At 36.3% G+C, this 24113-nt stretch overlaps 3 protein-coding genes across 6 annotated transcripts; 1 reads left to right on the top strand and 2 right to left on the bottom strand.

Annotated features, from left to right (window-relative positions):
* The first annotated feature begins 5566 nt into the window (after nt 1-5566).
* On the top strand, nt 5567-8031 carry LOC111365255. 4 transcript variants are annotated; one of them, XM_022985676.1, is made up of 5 exons: nt 5567-6240; nt 6353-6474; nt 6590-6636; nt 6730-6828; nt 7302-8031. In XM_022985676.1, the coding sequence occupies exons 1-5, from the start codon at nt 5742-5744 to the stop codon at nt 7408-7410; spliced, it is 876 nt and encodes a 291-aa protein (XP_022841444.1). In that variant the 5' UTR covers nt 5567-5741; the 3' UTR covers nt 7411-8031. The 4 variants fall into 4 exon arrangements, with proteins under 4 accessions (XP_022841444.1, XP_022841445.1, XP_022841442.1 ...); XM_022985677.1 differs by having other exon boundaries at nt 5568-6240; nt 6590-6630; XM_022985674.1 differs by having other exon boundaries at nt 5572-6240; nt 7388-8031.
* A 115-nt stretch (nt 8032-8146) lies between these two features.
* Nucleotides 8147-11726, bottom strand: LOC111365254. The gene is made up of 5 exons (XM_022985672.1): nt 11210-11726; nt 9605-10003; nt 9283-9371; nt 8598-8697; nt 8147-8494 (listed from the first exon to the last, which is right to left on the bottom strand). The coding sequence occupies exons 1-5, from the start codon at nt 11378-11380 to the stop codon at nt 8333-8335; spliced, it is 921 nt and encodes a 306-aa protein (XP_022841440.1). The 5' UTR covers nt 11381-11726; the 3' UTR covers nt 8147-8332.
* A 7488-nt stretch (nt 11727-19214) lies between these two features.
* LOC111365253 lies at nt 19215-22006 on the bottom strand. The gene is made up of 2 exons (XM_022985671.1): nt 21594-22006; nt 19215-19526 (listed from the first exon to the last, which is right to left on the bottom strand). Exons 1-2 carry the CDS (start codon nt 21936-21938, stop codon nt 19419-19421), a joined length of 453 nt encoding a protein of 150 aa, XP_022841439.1. The 5' UTR covers nt 21939-22006; the 3' UTR covers nt 19215-19418.
* Nucleotides 22007-24113: the final 2107 nt, after the last annotated feature.

Here is a 24113-nt window from a genome sequence, read left to right as displayed (position 1 = left end):
TTCTAGCCACTACGTTTCTTACAACCAAAACATTACAATGGAGGTGGTGAACCCCCTTTGCGTCTTCCTGGGAGAAGGTGATTGGGGCCATCCTATTGGCTGCTTGCGACTCGTTGACAACGTAAGTGATCATTGGCGGGTCCTTTGCTTCTCTTGTATAATGCCTTTGGGCATTCCTGGTGTTGCCAACGATGTGGGGTCCCCCAATGATGGTATCGATTTCCCTGATGACCTGGCTCCCAGAAAATGGGGCCTGGTTTCTCTGTCTAGATTGACCTTAGTCCTTTGATTCTCTTCTCCGAGGTGATTGCTTTCTGTGCCCTCTCTCTCCCCTGCTAGGGGAGGCGGATCTGCGAGGATATTCATTCTTGCTGGAAGGGTGTGGGTTGCTTCGATCAGGGCATCGATTGGCGTCTCGACACTCACTAGTGTCATGTCCATACAGTTGATGGAAAGTGCAAAACCTTGCTCCTTCCAAGGGCTCTTTGATCGTTTCTTCTTCTTTTTCTTGCTATCGGCTCTTCTAGATGGCCCTGCTTCGCCAGGAGCATTTTCATATGCCAATATCGGCACTGCATTTAGTGTGGTAGAAGCCAGTGCCTGTCCTGAGGTGGGAGCTATTTTGTGACCTGCCTGAGTCTATTGCTGAGTAACAAGGTGTGCTGCGGGTCCTCGACCTACCTACCTCTGAGGTGGAGGGAGTCCTGCGCAGCACGATTTCGGTGATCAATCATTTGTTCACTCACAATTTCCACTCTCATCATTTCCACCAGTTCATCATAGATAGAGGGATTCTTGCTGCGCACGTCCCTCCAGAACAAAATGCTCATGTTGAGCCCGCCTTTCAGGGCTGAAAGGGCTTCTCTGTCAGTGACCTGTTCACAGTAGGTGATTTCGTCTGTAAACCTGGCGAGATAACTTTTCAGTGTCTTCCCAGGGGCCTGCCTCATATCTTGCAGGCGTTACACTGGTGCCTCTCCTTCTCTGCGTGAGAGGTATTGGTTCAAGAATGCTTTCTTCAAATTTGGCCAACTTCTAATGCTTAGGGGAGGGAGCCTGTTGTGCCACACTTCGGCGGCTCCGCCTAGTGTTAAATGGAAGGCTCTACATTTCAAGGCGGGCGAGGCTTTCCTTAGGCTCATCTGTGTCATGTACTTGGTGAAGTGCTTCTCCGGGTCCCCCTTTCCTTCATACTTGGGGATCTTAGGGGGCATGAAATTTGCTGGCATTGGGAAGATTTGGATCTCCCTTGAGAAAGGGAGGTTATCATCATCGTCGATCTCATAAGATCGACAGGGCCCATCTGACCCTTCATCATCTTGAATATTCTGGGAAGGTGGAGGTGCCCCTCCTCGACTCCCCCAATCAACTAGGTTCCTCCTGTCCCTCCTATTTCTAGGAGGAGGAGGGGCCTGTTCTTGTTCCTGATCCGGCCAAACTAATCTTCTCACTGGGCGCACCCTATTGCTAGGATCCTCCTCTATCCAGTCGAAGATGCTTACGAATCTCTGTTCTTCATATTCTTGAGGGAAGTTATCTCCCAAGTGGGGTTCTGATGGCTGGCTCCCTTGCACATAAGATGTGGCCTCGGCGCCCACTTCTCTTTCAAGAGGGCGTTCTCCGTGCTGACTGGTGTGGCCTCGGGAACGAGATACTGGGGCTTCCTGCACTAGGTAAGATCCTTGGGGCATTTAAGAGCTCGGGTGACCTCGGGCTTGCATGAGGAGTTCATGCATTGCCATATTTTGAGCTGCGATGTCTCTCATACCCGCCGCTATTTGAGCCATACCTTCAGTGAGCATGGCCGTTCTTGCACCTCGACAACGCCGGTAATGGGGTCTCTGGTGAGTGACATTGTTATGGAGCACCTCTTCTTTAGAGGTCTCTCTCATGGGGTTGTCGTCTTTATGACTATAGCTCATCCTATCTCATTTTTCAAGGGTGGTGAGAACTTGAATTATAACTCGACTTTGTTCTTTTTCAAGAACATACCCTTTTCAGGGTTAGTTGCTAGTTTTCCGGTAACTTCTCCGGTGGAGAATGCAGAACTTTCAATGGGAAGTGTTTCCCACAGACGGCGCCAATCTGTTGACCTTGAAAATTGGACCTTCCACGTTGCCAACCGATAGCTACTCCACGTATTCCTCTCTGTATACAATCAACGCACGGTCAGACGCACACGGTCGGGACCAACGGGGGTGGTGGCGGCCGTATACATTCCGACGGTCAAGTCAAGATTAGGTGGTCGAAACAGTACCCAGAGGTTGTGTCAAAAATACTAAGGGGGAGGAGAAAATATATAAACTTGCTATGGAGTGCTATGTAGTAAGAGTTTTATTACCTTTGCCTCTTGTCAAACCTTAGGTATTTATAGGTGTGACGAACTGTTGGATGTGGGACACGTATATACATCTGACGGTATGAGTCGTCCGCTCATAGGCGTCAATCAGCCGCATCTGTAGAGTGGGCGGGCAGTTTGTTTCTCCCGAGTTGAGTTGACATAAAGTTGATAAGTCACATCAACTAGCCTCATAGAGACATCAAATCAATTTAAACCTTAGGTGCAAAGATGATCTTGGCAAAAAATCTCTTTCTGAAATTGACGGCGGATCTTCTGACAGAGGTCCACTTCGCCTCAGTCTCAGGGGCGAGGGCGCTTCGGTCAGTTCAACAAGATCGCCTATGTCTCGCAGTGTGTTATCAGGTCGTTGACATTGGTAAGATCACTTCGGAAACATTTCGGATCGTGTGGTGGTGGGCATTTCGAGGCGGTTCAGATAGGGGCGTAACAATATGTAAAAAAAAAAAATTTCCTTCTTTTTTAACAACACATTTCAACATCAATCATTATTCTATAATACATTTTTCCTAAATAATGGGTGACAAACACACCCTTACATAAATTTAATCCCATGTTTGCTTTAACTAAATATCAAATTTTTAGTATTTTTTTTATAAAAGTTAATAAAATATGTACTTGAAAAGTTGATGGAAGTTTTATATTTCATAAAATGTGTAGTTAAAAATGAATTTAAAGAAATTAAATTTTACAAAATGAAGAGCAAACATGAACTAAATTGTGGTGTACATGTGGACAGGTAGTCTTAAAAAAACACAGAGAGCACATGAGAAATTTTCTCTTGCGTGCATGTAAGAATTAATTTCTTGAAATGTTTTGTGGTGTACATGTGTACAGGTAGTCTTAAAAAAACACAGAGAGCACATGAGAAATTTTCTCTTGCGTGCATGTAAGAATTAATTTCTTGAAATGTTTTGTGGTGTACATGTGTACAGGTAGTCTTAAAAAAACACAGAGAGCACATGAGAAATTTTCTCTTGCGTGCATGTAAGAATTAATTTCTTGAAATGTTTTGTGGTGTACATGTGTACAGGTAGTCTTAAAAAAACACAGAGAGCACATGAGAAATTTTCTCTTGCGTGCATGTAAGAATTAATTTCTTGAAATGTTTTGTGGAGCTAAAGAAGATTTTAACGAATTTTAAAATATCATAAATTTTAATAAATTTCATGAATATGAATAGATTTTCACATAATTTTAAAGAGATTGTTATGTGTATGCTATTTTTAAACATGAAATCTATCCAAATCTTTTTAAATCTCTTTATTAATTTTCCCTATTAATTTTACCCTTCATTTTCACCAAACATATTCGCTTATTTAACCACGAAAAACTAAAAATTAAGAAATAAAGGCATGTAAAGCGTTAATAAACTTATAATTAAGAAAAAAGATGACCCTATTCGCTCTACTTTGTCGCATGAATCAAGCTGCATATATAGCAAACGAAAAGGAAACATTTTATCAATCAATTTATACTTCAATCAGCCAACTTCAAATTTATTTCATTTGATCATCTATTTATGTATTTATATTTTAATTTGACAGTTTTGCCTATGATCAAGAAATCGCAATCTCATATAAGTCACAGAAATGTAACGTACCATTCGTCAATGTCAAATCAACAATGTTTGTTTATGTAAGGTTCCTTTTTCAATTGGGTTGTGCTTGGTGTATATAATTACGCACTTCGGTTCCACACCCATGTGAGTGTATGTACACCCTTATGTACAAGTAGATTTATCATTTTCAATTTATTGGCAAAATCAATTGATCAGACATGCATTATATTGTGGACTATGTTAGCTATAAGAGACGAGGAAGCCACTGGTTGATTTTTTTCGAAAAACTCTATTTATTTTGGCGTGGTTAACAGAAAAGCCTACAATACTTGATTTTAATAGGACTTCTTACAAACGTTTTTTCTATCTACTATTATCTAAAAATGATCAAGTTATTAATGATCGGAAGAAACCGAGAAATCACCTATTGCGTATGAAATTATAGAAGATCTCGTTGAAACAAAAAAGGTGAGTTGAATAATCAAATTATAATAAACCAAAGTGACCAATATGTAACAGACCAATGAAATGGGTGACCTGCAGGGAATATTCCTATAAGGAAAACGTAATATTCTACATAAAATAATAAATTATACCCACCTACGAATCAAGTTAATTGCATTGAAATTCTATGTACCTTTGAGACAACAATGAAAATATTGAATGCTCAGAGAGTAACAAAATATTTCGACCTTTCTCGTTCAACACGTGACTGACTCACCAACCACTCGGGCCTTGACCTTGACTAATCACCTAATTTTTCTTCACATGACAAATTTGACCCTGCCTACAACATTGAAATATGTTCAATGAATACCTCCCTTTTTTTTTTTTTTTTTTTTTTTTTTGGCATTACAAAATTCACCTACTTGGTTTTAGCGGACGATATATCTAAGAATAAAATGGCCAAAATTCAATTTTAAAAATTGTCATATTTTTCAACTAGCAATTTTTTGACACGTCAACATTGTTAACTAATGTTGTCATCCAACATTGTACAAATAGCATGGACAAAATATCTAAGAATAAAATGGCCAAAATTCAATTTGAAAATTTGTCATATTTTTCAACTAGCAATTTTTTGACACATCAACATTGTTAACTAACGTTTTCATCCAACATTTTACAAATAGCACAATTAATTATATAATTTATAAGCTACTTTATTTAAAAGTTTTAAGTATTTAAACACAATAAATGAGTTACATTGATAACTTCAAACAAAAATTCAATGAATCGATAAACAACTGCTCAATAGGAGGAGCCATTGTGAATGCTACCGAATGCCCACTTGAGGGAACTAAACAAAGAAAATGTATTTTGCACGTAAAGAGAAATTCAACTATCATTAAACCCATGTTTGATACAATATTTTTACAATTTATTTTTAATTATAAATTCTTCAAATAACAATTTTGCACATGAATTCATTATACTTTTTTACTTTTAGCACAATTTTTTTCAAGAAAAATTATTTTTCTCAATCTACATCAAACATGTCCTAAATAAAACACTAAGTAATTTGTTAATTAATTTAAGTTCTAAAATAAACAAATATATTTAAAAGTTGAGGATTATTTGGTCATTATGTATAGGCTCGAAGCACCGATGGAACGGAACCTCGTATGGAATTCGTGTGGGGGCAAATTGTTTACATCTGCTTTGCCGTCACCACTCATCTCACCAATTACCAGACTAAGAAATTAAAGTTTAAATAATATTTTTGCAGTGCCTCCATGGCTGCGTAGATTAACATATATAATTTGCTCACAGCGCACATTAAGATCTATCCATATATTACGAGGACTCACCATTCCGGTGATGCTCCGTGTACTCTGTGCACGCCACAGACCTTGGTTACTGACGACACTCTCCTTATCCTACGCCCACGGCTCGGTGGCGGCGCCATACGACCGGCTTGTTAGGAGTTCAGTGCGTCCAGTTGTCGCCGGCGGAGAACGAAGGGATCATTTGTTCAACTGTCCGACGAGTTGCACCGGCACTGCTTCGATATGGCAAGCGATTTTGCCCTCAGGGTGGAGGCAGCGGCGGCGGGCGATGATGTTGTGTCGACGCGAGCACGAGGGGTTGAAGAGTGGTGAGGGGTCATGGAACGTGGCTTGGGATGCGCGGCCAGCGCGCTGGCTACACCATCCTGAATCGGCTTGGCTCCTCTTTGGCGTCTGCCCGCTGCTCGATTTTAATTCCGATGTGAACTGCAAAGTCTCAGTACCTGCCGATAACAGCGCTGATGGCTTCAAAACAAATGCTATAATTCCTGATTCGACTAATCCTGGCTCTTCCAATTACAGAGTCACAGGTATAAATTTCAAATTATTCATTGTTAATTCTTTTTCATTTCCTGGTTGTTTAGTTGTAATTTTAGAACATACATGAAATTGAAAGATTAATGTAAAATGAAATCTATGTAGGGGTGCCAGCGGACGGGAGGTGTTTATTTAGAGCAATTGCACACATGGCATGCTTGAGAAATGAAGAGAAGGCTCCTGATGAGAATCGCCAGAGAGAGCTTGCAGATGAATTAAGAGCTCAAGTACATAATTTGCACTTACACACAGGGTTTTTGTAGATATAACTTTAGTTATTTAAGCAGTTGTTTTCATTTTTGAGGATACCTAATTTTTCCTCAATCTAATGGTAATATGCAGGTTGTTGAAGAGCTTTTAAAGAGGCGAAAAGAAGTGGAATGGCGAGTGTACTTATTTTCAATTCTTATCTGAATGAAATTCTTGAAAATTCTGATATTGTTAAGTTCTTGTAGCTAAGTATTGCTTGATAATAATTGCAGGTTTATCGAGGAAGATTTCGATGCGTATGTTACAAGAATTAAGCAGCCTTACGTATGGGGTGGAGAACCAGAATTGCTGATGGCTTCTCATGTTCTTAGGTGAGAACCTTTAACTGTTAATGCATCTGTAATATTGTTTTGCTTGATATTCTCGATCTTCATTTGACATGTTTTGGGTGGTAACATAACTTAAATTGAGCTTCGACTCTGAAAATGTCATTACAATACAAGCATATGAACTTCTGGAATGTATTTTCCTGGAGAAAAGATACTTGTTGTTAATACGAAATATTATCATGACATCGTATTTGGTTACTGATTCTTTATTAATGATGTTGATCATAGATTTACCCTAAAAAAACTAATTGTTTGTGGTCAGAGAGGAGGAATACCTTTATACTATTTTTTTCCAGAATTGATAACTTCCTTGATTTTTTTTTCTTTGATATAGTGGGATATCTTTGTACTCTTTCTTTTAACAGACCTTGTTCTGGTTATTGCATATCAGTTTCCAATTTGTTTTGATGATTGGCTTCGTATTGATTATAGAATATACTTTTGCTTGATTTCAGTTCAAATTGGAACCCTTCCAAATCGACATACCATCAAAATGCCATTTCAACACTAGAATATGAAAATTCTGGTTTTTTGGTTGCAGGACTCCAATTTCTGTCTTCATGATAGAGGGAGGCACGGATAGTTTAATAAAAATAGCAAATTATGGTGAAGAGTATAGCAAGGATGAGGAAAGTCCTATAAATGTTCTTTTTCATGGTTATGGTCACTATGACATTTTGGAGACTACCCTGGATCAAAGTCGGGAGAGAGTCAATGCATGAAAGCCCTGCATTCATAAGACAAAAGACACACTGTTTCATTGGATCTAAAATTTAGTGGGAAAACCTTGAAATACTTTCATTTCGACTTCAACAATTTGCTTACAGGCATTGGTAAAGCATTAGTCTTATTCGATTTTTGTAGATTCCATTGTAGCCGATCCAAAATTTTCCAGCAACAAAATATCCTTGTACTTATTCAACATAGGTTGAGAGGCCACCTTCATTTTGGAGTAGTGTTCTTTGGGTTTGGCAGAGTCAGAATTTTTTGTTTTTTTGTCTTTTTCGTCTTTTTTTGTTTTTTTTTTTCAATAAGGTAATTTTGTGTACTACCACTACTAGCTATGTTTGCTGATTAATCTTTGAGTTGATTCTTACATTTTTATATTTGATGAAGATTTATCATATGACACAGTCATAGTCTTGTATATGTATGCAAATTGTTGTAGAGGCTGGCATCTGTCCATTGATTGCTTTTTCTTTGAGTTGTATATAATGGTTCACACACATATAATGTGATAAGATATGATTGGATCAAATTTCTTCAACCAAATAAAAAAAGAACGTTTTTCCATTCTTTTTCTGATATTTCATTTGTATGTAAATTATTATGTACAAGTGACATTAATGGATCTATCACAAAATTTCTTGATCATGGGAACGTAGATTGGAGGAAAAATTCCCTACTATATAGCAGCTTTTACTAGATGTTATTTTCATCCACTTCAAACTGTCAAGATATGGATAAAAGTTGAAATAGATAATCTTCATTCTGGTTCTCCTAAGAGCTTTTGTAGCATAGTAATGGATAAATTGCTCATGCCGTCCCTGAAAACCACAGTTTGAGGATTCCCAGGTATTAATTGCCTTATGGATTTAATTGCCTCACAGTAACTGCCTTTGAAAGGAGCTTCCAGTCCATCAATTACCTATAGCAATGAAAGCAAAGCACAGTAAAAACGAGAATAAGGAAAATGTTTAAAGTTGAACCGAACAAGTATTTCAACATAGAGATGGCTAATAAAGCATTACCAGAAAGGAAACCTCAGATATGTCGACAGCTTTTAAGGATAGAAGATCCAAAAGTCTCTCAGGGGTGGAGACAAGAAACTCCGGTTCACAACTCCTTAAACTGTTAGGTGTCAATACAATCATATAAGAAAAACATTTCATTCCAAAAACAAGACATTTAGCTTAAATGTCTTAAACAGAAGCAACAAAATGAAAAAGATGAGTACTGAAGGTGAAAATTTCAAAATTTGATCGCTTCTGGCACATTCATCAGTGATTCCATTATATAAGAATCACTTTCCAAGACAACAATAGGTCATGAAGAAGACAGAGGTGCAAACAAGATTCTCAAAGATATGTCTAGGAATTGATCATTCTCAAATATCGAAAGATTTACATGCACAAGATTGGTTATATGTCTATCTTCCTGAATACACTCGTCTAACCAGCATGAGTATAATGATATCTACATGTTTAGTAGGAACGATAGTATTAAAGAAGAATAAGTTATTCTCGTTCATTATACTGTTTCTAGTCTTATCCGTTGTTGCACATTAAACACGAACTAAGTAGCCTACGATCCATTACCATGCATATTTCACAAATATTGGTAAAAAAATTCACCAATGTAATAATTTGCACACGACCAGTATTTGCATGACAAATCTTGTATTCTAACAATGAAAAATTTGGTTGAGATGCTAACCGGTGTATTTGTTTTTCTATAGTAGTGCCTGAATGCAGACTCAATGTGTATATTCCAATGGTCTCCAAAGGTTTCCACACTAGGCGTACCTGATTAAAAGTAGAACATTAGAAGAGCTTGTAAAAACATGATATCATAAAACGAATAAAATTGATTTTTCAGAATTATGCAGTATGTCATGGATAAACACATGCATGACTAAATTATGTCACAATCATCTAAACCTCGAAGATATACATACAAAGACTAATAAGCTCAGAAAATCAATGGTACAGAACAATGGGTATTAAGAGTGATGTCTTGGAGAGTGTAGTTTATGAACCTCAAAAGCTTTATCTAGAGATGGCACAAGGAATAAGTGGAAAGGGCTTTTAAATGATAAGCCTTCATTCTCTTTTCTCGTAATAGTGGCAGCAGCAGCCGATGCCATCCAAGCAATTTGCTCCCTCGTGGAATCAACACCACTCATCTCCAACACATCTTTTCCTTTGGAATAACAATTCCAGAACTCAACCCCCCATGCATTGGCAAAGAGAGGTCCGTCTTCAGTTTTAAGGGCTCCAACATTCTCAAGTGAGTTTTGAATTGTATTCAAGCATATCATCAAAAACTTAGACGGATAGACATGTTCTGTCCACTCATGGCTCAACTCGTTTCCATTGATCACTGGAATCATAGTTTTTCCTGGACTGACTGCAGTTTCTTGCCTGAAGTAGATACCCTGCAGAGTAATGATAAAATAACAAGTGCTCAAGTATATAATCCAAGAACCACATTGTATATAGATAACAGGACATTAGCACTTAGCAGGAACTAAACCGACCTAGAGTATGGGAGAAAAAGATATGTATAATTTTTTTACAGTACCAAACTTTGGCATCAACAAAGACGCGTCTCAAAGGTAAAAATCAAGAAAATATTGGAATCGACAAACATTTATAGTTCCTGCGTTCACCTCCACTAGAAGACATAGCAGTCACAAACCAAAACATAGAGAAAATCTGAGAATTTAAGCCTCAACAAAATATCTTATTTTCCAATGCAATTTACACGAGTAATGGAACACCAAGAGTACAACTGCAAAGAGAGTGAGATCGTCACCCTATATGCAATTTCTCTCCACAATCCAGACAATAATGAAAGGAGTACCAAAAAGAACTCTGCATATCTATCGATTCACATAGCATAAATGGTCTTTGTCACAAAAATTATCAATTTAATGGTAGACTTTCTAGAAAAATGGAACCTCTGAAACATATTTTTGATTGTTTGAACTCAGTTTGTGACAAAGGAGATAAAACTTCTCGATAGTCATTGTCACAATTAGTTGAATGATATAATAATCAATCTATTACCCTTTTCTTGTGTTGTGTTGTTGAGTATTTTTGTACCAAAATTTTTAGTCAGATAACCGAGATCAAGTTAAAAAGCCGACACTATGAGTCTTGCAGCAGAATTATCTTTGCGTGTGCATCGCCTCTATTCCTCCGAGCTCAAAGCCAGCCTTTCTCCATCTCGAATTGAAATTTAATCCCTGGAAACTAAATTTAATGTTTAATTATTTTCCTTTTTTGTTCCTTCACCACTGATTCACTGAAGTACACCCACATTAAAATTATTTACAATGTAAATCAATCAAAGCCTGACATAATCTTCAAAAAATAAAAAATAAGAACTCTGATCCTTGAATAGAAAATCCTAAAGAACCCCCATCAAAGATAAGTTAATCCCCGATATTTTTTATTGCCTAATTTTTCAAATTATTATTCAATCATCCATTTAATGATAAATATACAGCCATAGAAAGATTAAAAAAAATAATAAAAAAAATCTTGATTCCTTGATAGCAGTCTCATAAAACAGAGAAAAAGAAAAAACTACAACAATGAGAATTTAACAAAAATAAAAAATTATCAAAAAAACCCACCTGAGTGTTGCTTCGTTTGGCCTTTTTCAAGCGTTTCTTGGCTGCCAAAATAGAAACATTAATGCGTCCATAAAGTAGAGACCTTTGAGGGAGAATCTTTATTTTATCGCAACTTGGACGTTTTCTGTTCCATCTTCTCTTCACTGCATTTTCGTCATTGCTTTTCCCCATTGATGCTGTGAGGTGCTGTTGGAGAGAAGGCGGCGGCTGTAAGGAGTACTATAGAGTTGTTTACAGAATATATTGAGAGGTTTGAGAGGAAACTTGCTTTACAAGGTCTTCTGTCATCTGTCGATTCTTTATAGTTTAGTGGCTTGGGCTAGGGGCAATTGGGGTTACGCCTCATAATCAAAACCGCGTAATTATTTATTTCTTTTAATTGGAAATTTGATATAAATTCCTCTCTATAGATAAATAGACATAGAAGCTTTAGGGGTTAGCTAACGGCTGTCTACTGCCCAGTGCCCACCAAGAAAAGCTTGCAAATGGACTTTTACTGTCGCAGGAAAATACAACAGGCACAACGGAAATGAATTCATTGGTAGGGATGTGTCCAGGCGTCTATTCTTGGCTAAGATATGCTACACAGACAGGATTGTGGACAGGGTTTTTAAATAGGAGTACACATGTCAAATACTAATTGGATAGTTTGAAAAAAAAATGCACCAATTAGCTGTTGACACGCAGTCCCGGTACCTAAACTATGTCACCTAAACCTTGTTGGAATTAATTGAATGTAATTGGGTTCAAACATTAAATGTAATATTTAATGATGTGGGCCATTGCAATTAATTTGGGTGAATTGGAAAAATTTTCAATATAGACCCATATGTTGATAAGCCCATTTTAAGTGTTTTATATATAGAAAGGAATCCCATATCGAAAGTTTATAAGAAAATAGTCTTGTTTATATAGTGGGTTGTGTGAATAATATATAATTTAATAAGTTACCTACCATTTGGCTAACTTTAACTAGCCAAAAGCTAGTCACCACTAGAGTGGTGCTTCGCACCACTCACGACGCTCCCTGGACCAGTCCCGGCACGCGCACGTTACAAAGTACGCATTGGGTGCTTTAGAGGCACACTTGGCACTTGGCACGTATGCATCGTCACGAGGAGTTGGGGAGCCTTATAGTGTTCGGAAATGGACTCGTGGTTCGATGACGTGGCAGCGCAAGGCTCTGTGAGTTGGCATTCTAGGTGGCGCACGCGTGGTAGGTCGCGTCCCTTCGTCCTGCGTGGCGGTTAGATGTACGCGTGGCATCCGCATGACTATAACTGTCCAGAAATTGGTGAATAGGCATGATGAATGGACACTTCACTTTATGGATCGATCTGGGCCATCAGATCATGAAAATAGTACGATCCAATGGCTAAGACGAATCAGACCAAGTGGTGCACCAGTTCTTGAAATGTCACACACCTGTTCCATGAGACACTTCAATCTCTATAAATAGAGACCCTCAGATTTATTTTTAAAAAAAAAAAAAAACAAATTCAATTGATTTCTAAATTCTTCTCTCTCCATATTCTGCTCTAAAAATTCTTTTATATGTAATTGTGATTATTCCGTTCGAGTACGATCATTCATTGGTTCGACCGACAAGGTTGGTATTGTGCAATATCGACTTTGGAAGGAGCGTTGTATCTTGGGAGACAGACGTCCATAATCTCGTTTGCACTTCATTGGGGGGCGAAATCTATCTTAAGGAGATTTGCTTTGGCATACCTCGCTTCATCTACTGTTTTCTATTTTTCTGCTTATTTTATTTGTTCTTTTGATTGCGTTAGTCGAATTTCCGACAACAATCTTAAGACATATTATATTTTCTCATTTCTTCTACATTTCTATTATTGATTATTTTCTGTAATTGTGGTTTTACAGATAATACTAGCGCTGTGATTGGTACTGTTGAGAGCAATACTAATGCTGTGATTGCGCCAAATTCTGGTTCCAATCAATTTGTCATGCCACCGGCTTCACAACATGAGAAACCGGAAAAGTTCAATGGCACGGATTTCAAATGTTGGCAACAAAAGATGCTATTCTGTTTGACTACATTGAACTTAGTAAGATTTCTGCGTGAAGAATGTCCTGCACAAACATCGGAGAATGCTATTGATAAAAATACTCAATAGCTATTGAAGCATGGAAACATGCAGATTTCTTATATCGTAATTACATTCTCAATGGATTGGATAACACTTTATATAGTGTGTATTGTAATTACAAGAAGGCTAAAGAACTGTGGGCGTCTCTTAACAAAAAATACAAAATCGAAGATGTGGGAACGAAGAAATTCATTGTTGACAAATTTCTAGATTTCAAGATGACTGATTCAAAGACAGTTATGAGTCAGGTTCAAGAGATACACGTTCTATTTCACGATATTGAAGCTGAAGGTATGACTTTGAGTGAATCTTTCCAGATTGCTGCTATGATCGAGAAACTACCTCCACTATGGAAAGATTTCAAAAACTATCTCAAGCATAAACGCAAAGCGATGACGATGGAGGATCTAATTGTTCGACTTCGCATTGAAAAAGACAACCGGGCTGTAGAAAAGAAGAATAATGTCCGCAACATGGAAGCAAATGCTAACATGGTGGAAGACTTGGGGTCTAAGAACAAGAAAATGAAGCGTTTTGGCTCATCTATGGACAAAGAAAAAGCCAACAATGCAAAACCGTTCAAAGGCAACTGTTATATTTGCGGGAAGTCGGGACATCGGGCTAAAGACTGTCGAAGCAAAAAAAAGGATACACAGAAAAAGAAACCGCCCAAGCCAATATAACCGAAGTGGATAAAATTTCTACGGATGTTGGAGACATCAACCTATCTGCTGTTGTTTCTGAAGTTAATTTGGTATCTAATGCCAAGGATTGATGGTTGGACATAGGAGCCACGCGTCACATCTGTGCACATAAGGGTCTATTCGCTGAATATAAAACCTTGAATCATAATGAGTGTCTTTACATGGGAAATTCTACAATATCCAATATTGAAGGGATTGGAAAGGTTATTCTGAAATTCACATCGGGGAAGGAACTGACGCTTAATGAAGTTGTACATGTTCCAGATATTAGAAAGAATTTGATTTCAGGAACTATTCTTAGTAAGAAAGGATTTAAAATGGTGTTTGAATCTGATAGATTTGTACTTACTAAGGGGGGCATGTATGTTGGGAAGGGTTATTTATTTGATGGTCTATTTAAGGCCAATACTGTTGTAGTGGACAAAAAATCCACATATTTGTATCCACAAGTTATCAATAAAACTAATGCTTTTGTTTACTTGCTTGAATCTTCGGATTTATGGCATAGCAGATTAGGACATGTAAATTGTGCTTCCTTAAGAAAACTTGTAGGTTTAGGTCTTATACCTAAACTTGACTCCGAAGACAAACATAAATGTGAAATTTGTGTTGAAACAAAATTTGCTAAAAAACCTTTTAACACGATTGAAAGGAGTAGTGAACCGTTGTGTTTAATACACAACGATATTTGTGATCTAAAATTTGTTCAGATTCGAGGTGGTAAAAAATATTTTATCACGTTTATAGATGATCACGGTAGATATTGCCAAGTTTATTTATTAAGTAGCAAAGACGAAGAATTGAATGTATTTGTTACTTACAAAAACGAAGTTGAAAATCAATTTGGAAAAACAATTAAGGTACTAAGATCTGATAGAGGTGGTGAATATGATTCGTCCATGTTTGATGAATTATGTGCTAAGTTTGGTATTATTTACCAAACAACAGCTCTGTATACTCTGCAGCAAAATGGGATTGCTGAGAGGAAAAATAGAACTCTAAAAGACATGGTTAATGCTATGCTTATAAGTTCTGGATTACCACAAAACTCGTGGGAGGAAGCAGTGCTAACTATTAACTTTATTTTGAATAGAGTTCCCTATAAGAAAACTAGTTCGATACCTTATGAGTTATGGAAAGGTAGAATGCCTTCCTATAAATATTTAAAAGTGTGGGGGTGCCTAACTAAAGTAGCTATTCCTCCTCCCAAAAGGAATAAGTTAGGTCCTAAAACTATTGATTGCATTTTTATCGAATATGTAATAAATAGCAGTGCGTACAGATTTCTTGTATATAAATCTGATAGAAGTGACATTCATGTCAATACAATTTTTGAATCTCGAGATGCTGAATTCTTTGAAGATGTGTTCCCTAATAAAAGAGATATTCTTGAGAATACTTAAAAGAGAACACGAGATAATGCTATTAAAAACAATATAGAACCTGAACCAAGAAGGAGTAAAAGAGCAAAGGTCGCTAAATCTTTTGGTCCAGACTTTATTTCTTTCGTAATTGAGAAAGAGCCCCAAACATTTAAAGAAGCTGTGACTAGTCCAAAATCCGTATTGTGGAAGGAAGTTATAAATAGTGAAATTGACTCTATTATGAGTAATAATACTTGGCAATTGGTTGATCTTCCTAAGGGAACTAAACCAATAGGATGCAAATGGATCTTTAAAAGAAAGTTAAGATCTGATGGTTCAATAGACAAATACAAAGCTCGACTGGTTGCAAAAGGATATCGTCAGACAGAAGGAATTGATTTCTTTGACACATATTCTCCAGTAAAAAGAATTACTTCTATTCGGGTTTTAATTGCTATTGCAACCTTGTACAACTTACAAATACATCAAATGGATGTTAAAACTGCATTCCTGAATGGTGATTTAAACGAAGAAGTATATATGGAACAGTCAGAAGGTTTCATAGTGAAAGGACAAGAGAACAAAGTTTGCAAACTAGTTAAGTCCTTATACGGTTTGAAGCAAGCTCCTGAACAATGGCACGAAAAGTTTGACAGCGTCATGATTAGGAATGGATTCGTCATAAATGGATGTGACAAATGCGTATATTCGAAAAAATTCGAAAAGGCATATGTACTCGTCTGTTTGTATGTTAATGACATGCTTATATTAGGGACTAATATAGAAGTCATCAATAGAACAAAGAATATAATTACCAATAACTTTGACATGAAAGATATGGATAAAACAGACGTGATTCTAGGAATAAAGATATTTAGAACATCAAATGGAATAGTCTTATCTCAAACCCATTATGTTGATAAAATAATTGAGAGGTTTAAGACTTATAATATTAAAGAAACGAGTAACCCATTTCTTCCGCATATAGTTCTTCACAAGAATAGTGGAAATGGGAAACAGCAGTTAGAATATTCCCAAATTATTGGTAGTTCAATGTACCTGATGAATTGTACAAGACCTGATAAAGCTTACTCGGTAAGTAAGTTGAGTCGTTACACAAGTAACCCAAGTAATCAACATTGGGATGCATTACTTAGAGTTTTGGGCTACTTGAAACGGACCAGAGAGTATTCATTACATTATGAAAAATATCCTCCAGCAATTGAAGGATATAGTGATACCAATTGGATATCAGATACAAACGAGTCAAAGTCTACCAATGGCTATGTATTTACTCTCGGTGGTGGCGCTATATCATGGAAATCTTCTAAGTAGATCTACTATGGAATCTGAGTTTATTGCCTTAGACAAAGCAGGAGAAGAAGCAGAATGGTTAAGACATTTCATAGAAGATATTCCTATATGGCCAAAGCCTGTACCGGCTATTTGTATTCATTGTGATAACCAGGTCACAATAGCCAGGGCTGAAAATTTTGTGTATAACGGTAAGTCGAGACATGTACGTCGTAGACATAACACCGTTCGGCAGTAGCTCTCAAATGGAACAATATCAATTGATTTTGTTAAGTCAAAAGAAAACCTAGCGGATCCGTTCACTAAAGGGTTATTTAGAGAGCGTATAGACTGCGTATTGAGAGAAATGGGTTTAAAGGCTAAAACCCAATGAGTCATCTTAGTGGAAACCTAACCCGGCAACTGGAGATCCCATGGACTAGGTTCAATAGGAAAACTAATTATGAATGACTCGATAAGAAGCACTTAGGAGTTTAACTACTTCCCATTTCTATGATGCAAAAAGTGCTGACTATGAAGTGTATTAAGGATAAACTTTGCTTTTAATGATGACTATAAATGGTACAAGTAATTACAGTAGGGTACTCTTTATAGTACATCACCTATGTTAGTGCGAACTTGGTCGATTCTATGAGAATTTACTTTGGCGAATTCTCTAAAGCACTCGCAGAACCCAAGTAGTTCAGGGCCGAAATAATGAACACAATAGAGAACCAAGTTTGATATGAGAGATAATGTGTTTGGTCTATTGTCTAAGCTTGCAATAATGGCTGACAGTTCAAAACGTTGCGTTCACTGATTAGCCAAGTGAGTTCGATAGATTCTTACTAAAGAAGGTTCAAAGCGAAAGCTACCTATCTTGATGCGTTATCTTTCAGATAGTACTCTTCTTCCGTTTTCCTTGATTTGAGTCGACTTCTTCCATTCATGTGGGGGATTATTGGAATTAATTGATTGTAATTGGGTTAAAACATTAAATGTAATATTTAATTATGTGGACCATTGCAATTAATTTGGATGAATTGGAAAAGTTTCCAATATAGACTCATATGTTGATAAGCTCATTTTAAGTGTTTTATATATGGAAAGGAATCCCACATCGAAAGTTTACAAGAAAATAGTCTTATTTATATAGTGAGTTGTGTAAATAATATATAATTTAATAAGTTACCAACCACTTGGCTAACTTTAGCTAGCCAAAGGCTAGTCACCACTAGAGTGGTGCTTCGCACCACTCGCACCGCTTTCTAAATTCTTCTCTCTCCATATTTTGCTCTAAAAATTCTCTTATATGTAATTGTGGTTATTCTGTTCGAGTAGGATCATTTATTGGTTCAACCGACAAGGTTAGTATTGTGCAGTATCGACTTTGGAAGGAACGTTGTATCTTGAGAGACAGGCGTCCATAATCCCGTTTGCACTTCATTGGGGGGCGAAATCTATCTTAAGAAGATTTGCTTTGGCATACCTCACTTCATCTACTGTTTTCTATTTTTTTGCTTATTTTATTTGTTCTTTTGATTGCGTTAGTCGAATTTCCGACAACAAACCTATTTGACTAGCACAATGCATTCTTGGCTAACCCAAATTTACCTAGAAGATTTGCGCTTAATTCAGTACTCAAGTATGACAGAAACATGCACGATCTTGTTGGTTACACAGACTACCCATTCCTTGAAGACAAATCCTAGGAATCAAATTCATGTGAAAGTTGTAGTTCAATCGAGTAATACTTCACATATAAAGCAATGCAACCTGATAAATCGATTTATGTGTGCTAAAGATTATTCAGATGCCAGGACAAGAGGCAAAATGTAAAGAGAGTTGAACTAACGAGTTGCCCTTTTTTCCCTTTCTTTATGTTCCTGTCCCTTAGTGGATTCCTTGGCAGCACAATACACTATTAAAGAGAATTACAGACAAAATTTTGACCATTGTACTTCCTTGTCCAAACCAGTACTATGTCCCAAACATTGCCTAAAAATAAGGAACATTTCTTCTAAATAATCTGTTTACCTCCTGTCCTACCCATATATACAATCAAATAAACATTTCCTCCAATTTTCACATACATTTAGAAGTTTAGAACATGATTGAAAAGATGAAGAACTATGTCATGCAAACACAGAATCTTTAGCTAGTTCAGGCAGCAGGCTTGAGAGGGCTAAATCTTGATAAATTTGGAATCAGTTTTACGTTGCATAAACAATTATGGGCATTTAAAGTTCTTCCTTGCAGCATTATTCTGTCATTATTAGCATGAAAGATATAATCGCAATAATGGTTTTCCAGGAGGAAACAGATAGGAACGCATTATTGCAATATTTTACCATCAGTCTCCTTTCACAGTATAGAAAAAAAAAATTTGGGGTTTAAAAGTCAAAAGATGTATATATTAAACTGCGCACACAATTCTGAATAGAAAGATGGTACCTTCAACATCAACAATAAAAAATGGTTTATAATTGATTGACTGAAACACTTAAAGAAGCATAATACCAACAAGTAATAATGCAAATTAAGAACTAAAAATAAAAGCAATCCTCAAAATTAAAGTAAAATGAAACACTAACTCAACTTTAAGAAGAGTAATTCACTGGCTGAAATTTAGTATTTTCATGACGCAAAGTAAAGGATCAACAAGCGTATTTGTAGTGCACAACAAGATTACAAGCCATCATGACTTCCCTATCCAACAAGTCATCGAAAAAGATTAATCATTAGATGGAGGAGGTTCATCACTGGACTTCTTATCTCCCTTCCGCTCATTCCATCTTTTCCATGCCCACCGCAAAATGAAAAATCCTCCAATGGCATAAACCTGAACCACCCAAAGACAGTGAACATGAAATTAAAAGAAGAATGCTCTGAAGCAAAAGATAAAGGAAGGTAAAGTACTGGTCTTTCATCAGCTCCTAATTTGCTTAGTGCACGTTCATAGATGGTTAGAAATTCTGAAGCAACTTGAACATTCCAATTTTTTTCTCTGAAAATAGGTCTTGTCATATTTTAGTCATTTTCAGATTTGTCATCTTTGTGCAGCTATATGAAAACTAAAACTCTTCGGATAAAGTGCATTGAAGATCAATCAAGTTCATATTTAAATTAATTTCATTATCCGAACACTTACAACACTTTAGCTAAGAATATCTATGGATCAATTATGCATATTCGTGATCTTTTACACCACCATTTTTCTTCCAAAAGGAGCTTTAATCAAGTAAAAGTGATGTAGATTAGTAACATTAACACCTAAAGCCACCTGAAAACATCATTGATCATTGACACGTGAATTTTATTTCTTATATGTATCTATAACAATGTTAATGACCAGGCACTCTCGCGGAAAATGTATGAGTGCCCATAATTATGATTCAGAAGCTTTGGCATAATCTGCGTTATATTTAGGCATTAACAAAATGAATAAAAGAAGGGGGTCAAGGGGAAAAGTCGTAATAAACTGTCATCATAAAAAGGATAGCTTCAGATAAATTTTCACCTCAATATAAACATCATCTCAACAAACTTCCGTCTAAGTCTATGGTTGGTTCATGTTTATAAACACTTGACTTTCAATTACTACCCACTTATCCACCACTCATTTCTAAGTATTCATAATTTAAACAATTTATAACACTCCCAAACATGCTCTATATGGTTGCTATCCCGAAGGGCCCAGAAGGATGTAACAGAAAATTGAGTGCCTTTGAAAATTTCCATTGACTACCCTATATGAGGAGGGATTGGGTCAATTCAAACTAACACAATAAAGACTCAAGGACAATTTCAGAATGAATGATGATAATTTATTTCTTCATATTAATTGACTCCTACAAATAGAGTTGGCATCTCATTCTACTGGGGAAATATCAACCTATAAGCAAGCTTACCCATTCCTTAACAAGCGACATTTCAATCTAATTCAACAAATGGCATTTGATATGATTTCTATGACAACAGATGCTCAAAGAAATAAATCAAAGTTTACCAATTCACAATAAAATTGCGTATCCAAATAATACATCACAAAGAACTATAACCAGTCCTCATATTTCATTTAGCCATCACTTAGTCATTGTACACATTTCATTTACTGTTGCTTTCATTTAGATTGGAGACATTTGTTGCATTTTTCATTTACCGGTCAGATATATGCCCCCCTCCTTTTATGCGTTCTTTCAATTTTTATGATTTAAAAAAAAAAAATAAAAAAAAAATTAGAAAAAAGAGGTCCTCACATACTTATTGCAAGTCATGACATATAAAATACAGAGGATATGATATTCATGCCAAAGATGTCAAGTCCCAGTAGTCAACCCGCGAAGAATTCACCAGCACACAGTTTTACATATTACCTACCACGGGAAGTGCCATAATTCTCAATACTTTACATTATTGGATTGAATTTTAAATACATGGTAATATGTCATCATTCTTTGACGTATGGTGATAAAAATTTGACAAAATATGTGAATTATATATCATATGCATCATTAAACATTAGTAATCCAATTTTCATAATTTAATATTATTAATTATGGTTTATTATAGCCTCAAGATAATCAAATGATAGAAACCAATTACCACCCCGGAAAAATTGTAAAAAAAATTTTAAAAAAATAAAAATAAAAGACATTGTGTGAAGTGAAGTACAAGCAGTTGATTAATAATGTACGAGCATTGACCTTTTGTAGATCGGGTATCCAAGATTAAACCTTGGATTAAAGTTTATTGTATCCACAAATTCGAACAAAGAAGATATTGGAACTGGAGTATAATTCATCTTATCTTCGCCAAGAAAGGTACAATTAATCAGTGCACAACGTTCTATAACACTCGATACCTCGATTAAACCCAGAAATATTTCAATACCGAAGAATAGCAGTACCTGCCATAAGATAACGGGGTTAGTATTCTGTTCACCCCCTTCAGCTTCTGCTTCGATCTTCAATGGAGCCGAGCTCTGCCTCGGGAACTTCACAACAACGGGTTTACTTTCATCTTCCACCACAGTTTCACTCACAGATGCGCCGATTATACTCGGGTCGGATTCTGAAACATTATTATTAGTAGTTCCGTTCTTCTTGGGTGCAGGCGGCTTGAATAATTGAAGTATGTTTGAGACGAAAGATAAAAAGGGATTATTTTGGGTATGGCTGTCTTCTTCTTGTTGTTGTGGTGAGTTTTTGGCCAGAATTGTGTTTTCGCCGTTTAAGGATTGGGGTTCCGCCATCAGTGCGGTGTTTGCCTGGATTTTTGGGTATTGGGAAGAGACGGAAAATACAAGACATGTGCAAAACAAGAAACTTAAGTACAGAGCAGGTGGGGTTGGAACGAATTTCGAGTGGGCTATGCACAGGGAGTCTATTCGGGCCGGGCCGTCAAAAATATCTGTATTTTTATTTTAGAATATATATAATAAGCACAAAACGTGTCTGTGGATTGTCCTCTTTTATGACAATTATCCGCATCTTTTTAACGTGAAAATTACACCTACTCATAATCTTTAAATTCACAATTCAAAAATTAAATTTGAAAATTTTTATTAAAAGATTAGATTATTTAACTTCTCAATATTATAAAATTAAATTAATTTAACTTTAGCACCCATCCCCATCCCAACCCCAACCCCAACCCCAACCACAACCACAACCACCACAAAACCCAATGTCATCTTCAATTTTCGCACCCACCCCATACTCAGCACCGACGACTATCGTGCCAATAGGTGCTCAATGGTAGGTGATAAGTGTATTTTTGCACACTTATTTAGGTCACAAACATGACTTAATAATGAGTAAAATGATTGAATTGTGACTTAATCTCGTTATATTTGTGAATTGCAAGGAACACCGATGAACATGGTGAAATTCAGAAGAAAAGAGCCGAAAAAAGACTAAAATGGAGCAAAGTGATAGTTCGGGGATCAAGTTGCAAATAATTCATAGATGAGACGGGAAATGGAATGAAGATTCTAGAGTTTTAGAGGTTAATCGGATGAGGAAAGGAGTCAAGAGGTGAAATATGATCGAAATATTATCAAGTATCAACTTTTAGGTGAAAAAGCTATGCTCGTGATTTTTAATCTCTACTTGAGATCCGTTTTTGACATAGTAAACACCAGAATTTGAGGAAGTCTATTTCTATCAAAAGTGTAGATCTTTGAGTTTTCTTCACAATGCACTTTGAATTATTTCAATCGGAGATTAGGAGAGAAAGTTATGACGAAAATATTAAAAGCTGTCCAGCGGAAAGAATTGTATAACTATGCGGTCGCATAGTATAAATTCTATGCGGTCGCATAGAAGCCTCCCGAGAACTTTTTCTAAAATTTTTTTACTCTATGCGACAGCATAGAAATGTACTATGCGGTCGCATAGAACAAAATTCGGGGCCGATTCAACAGTTTCCTTATTTCGCCGAAACTCTTATGGAAATGAGATTTTTAGGGTTCTATATAAACTAAAACTCGATCAGAATGAGGGGACGTCACTTTTACAAAAAAGAGGGGGAATATACACAATTTTGGAGGATTTGGAGAGGAAGAACAAGGCAATCCACTTCAAGATTCAAGATTTCACTTCAAGAATCAATTGGGTGATATTCTTCCTTGGTTTTGATTATTTTTTCTCTTTATTTTCCATTATGTTAGGCTAGATTTTCATGTGATAGGATTTGCAATGAACCTTACATTATGAACCCTTAATCTTGAATTTTATTTATTTGACGTTAAAACATGTTTTTAATTATTGAATGGTTGGCATGGATTTTATTTTCTCTACAATTATGTGCGCAATAGTTGTATGAGATTTGTGACTTGTTTTACCCTCGAGAGATAGAAAATAAGTTAGACATTATGTTAATTGTCGTAAAGTTCGATAGGGGATAGAAATATACCGCTATGTTTTACATGATCTTTAAGTATTCATAAATATTTAATGCATTTTCATATGTTCACATCTGTCATAAAAATATAGTCGGATCGCATGTGAAAATAGGTTTAATTCTACTCGAGAGAGATTGTTAAACAAATTAGGAATATTGGTCTTCATAATTGAATCGTGTTGTCAATTTTATAAAGTTCGAATTAAAGGGGATTGATATAAGGGGATTCGGGATCCTAGTACGCATTTCATTATCATATTTTTATAAAACTTGCATTTAGTTATAATCACGCATTTAATTTAGTTAATTCAGGTTTTATATTTATAAGTAGGTTATTAAATCATAATTTATTTAGCGAAAATATTAAGAATTTTTATTGTTTCGGTTAAGGCGACGATAGGTAAAATTGAACTAATCAATCTCTGTGGGACGATATTCGGACTCATTTAATCCACTTTATTACTTGTTAACGAACCGTACACTTGCGGTAGTTTAAAATCGAAAGGAATAATTTCGCGAACAG

The sequence above is a fragment of the Olea europaea genome, chromosome 17 (assembly GCF_002742605.1).
Source record: "Olea europaea var. sylvestris chromosome 17, O_europaea_v1, whole genome shotgun sequence".
Classification (NCBI taxonomy): Eukaryota; Viridiplantae; Streptophyta; class Magnoliopsida; order Lamiales; family Oleaceae; genus Olea; species Olea europaea.
The sequence above is the reverse complement of the archived record's forward strand: the minus strand, read 5'-3'. Positions and strand labels throughout refer to the sequence as shown.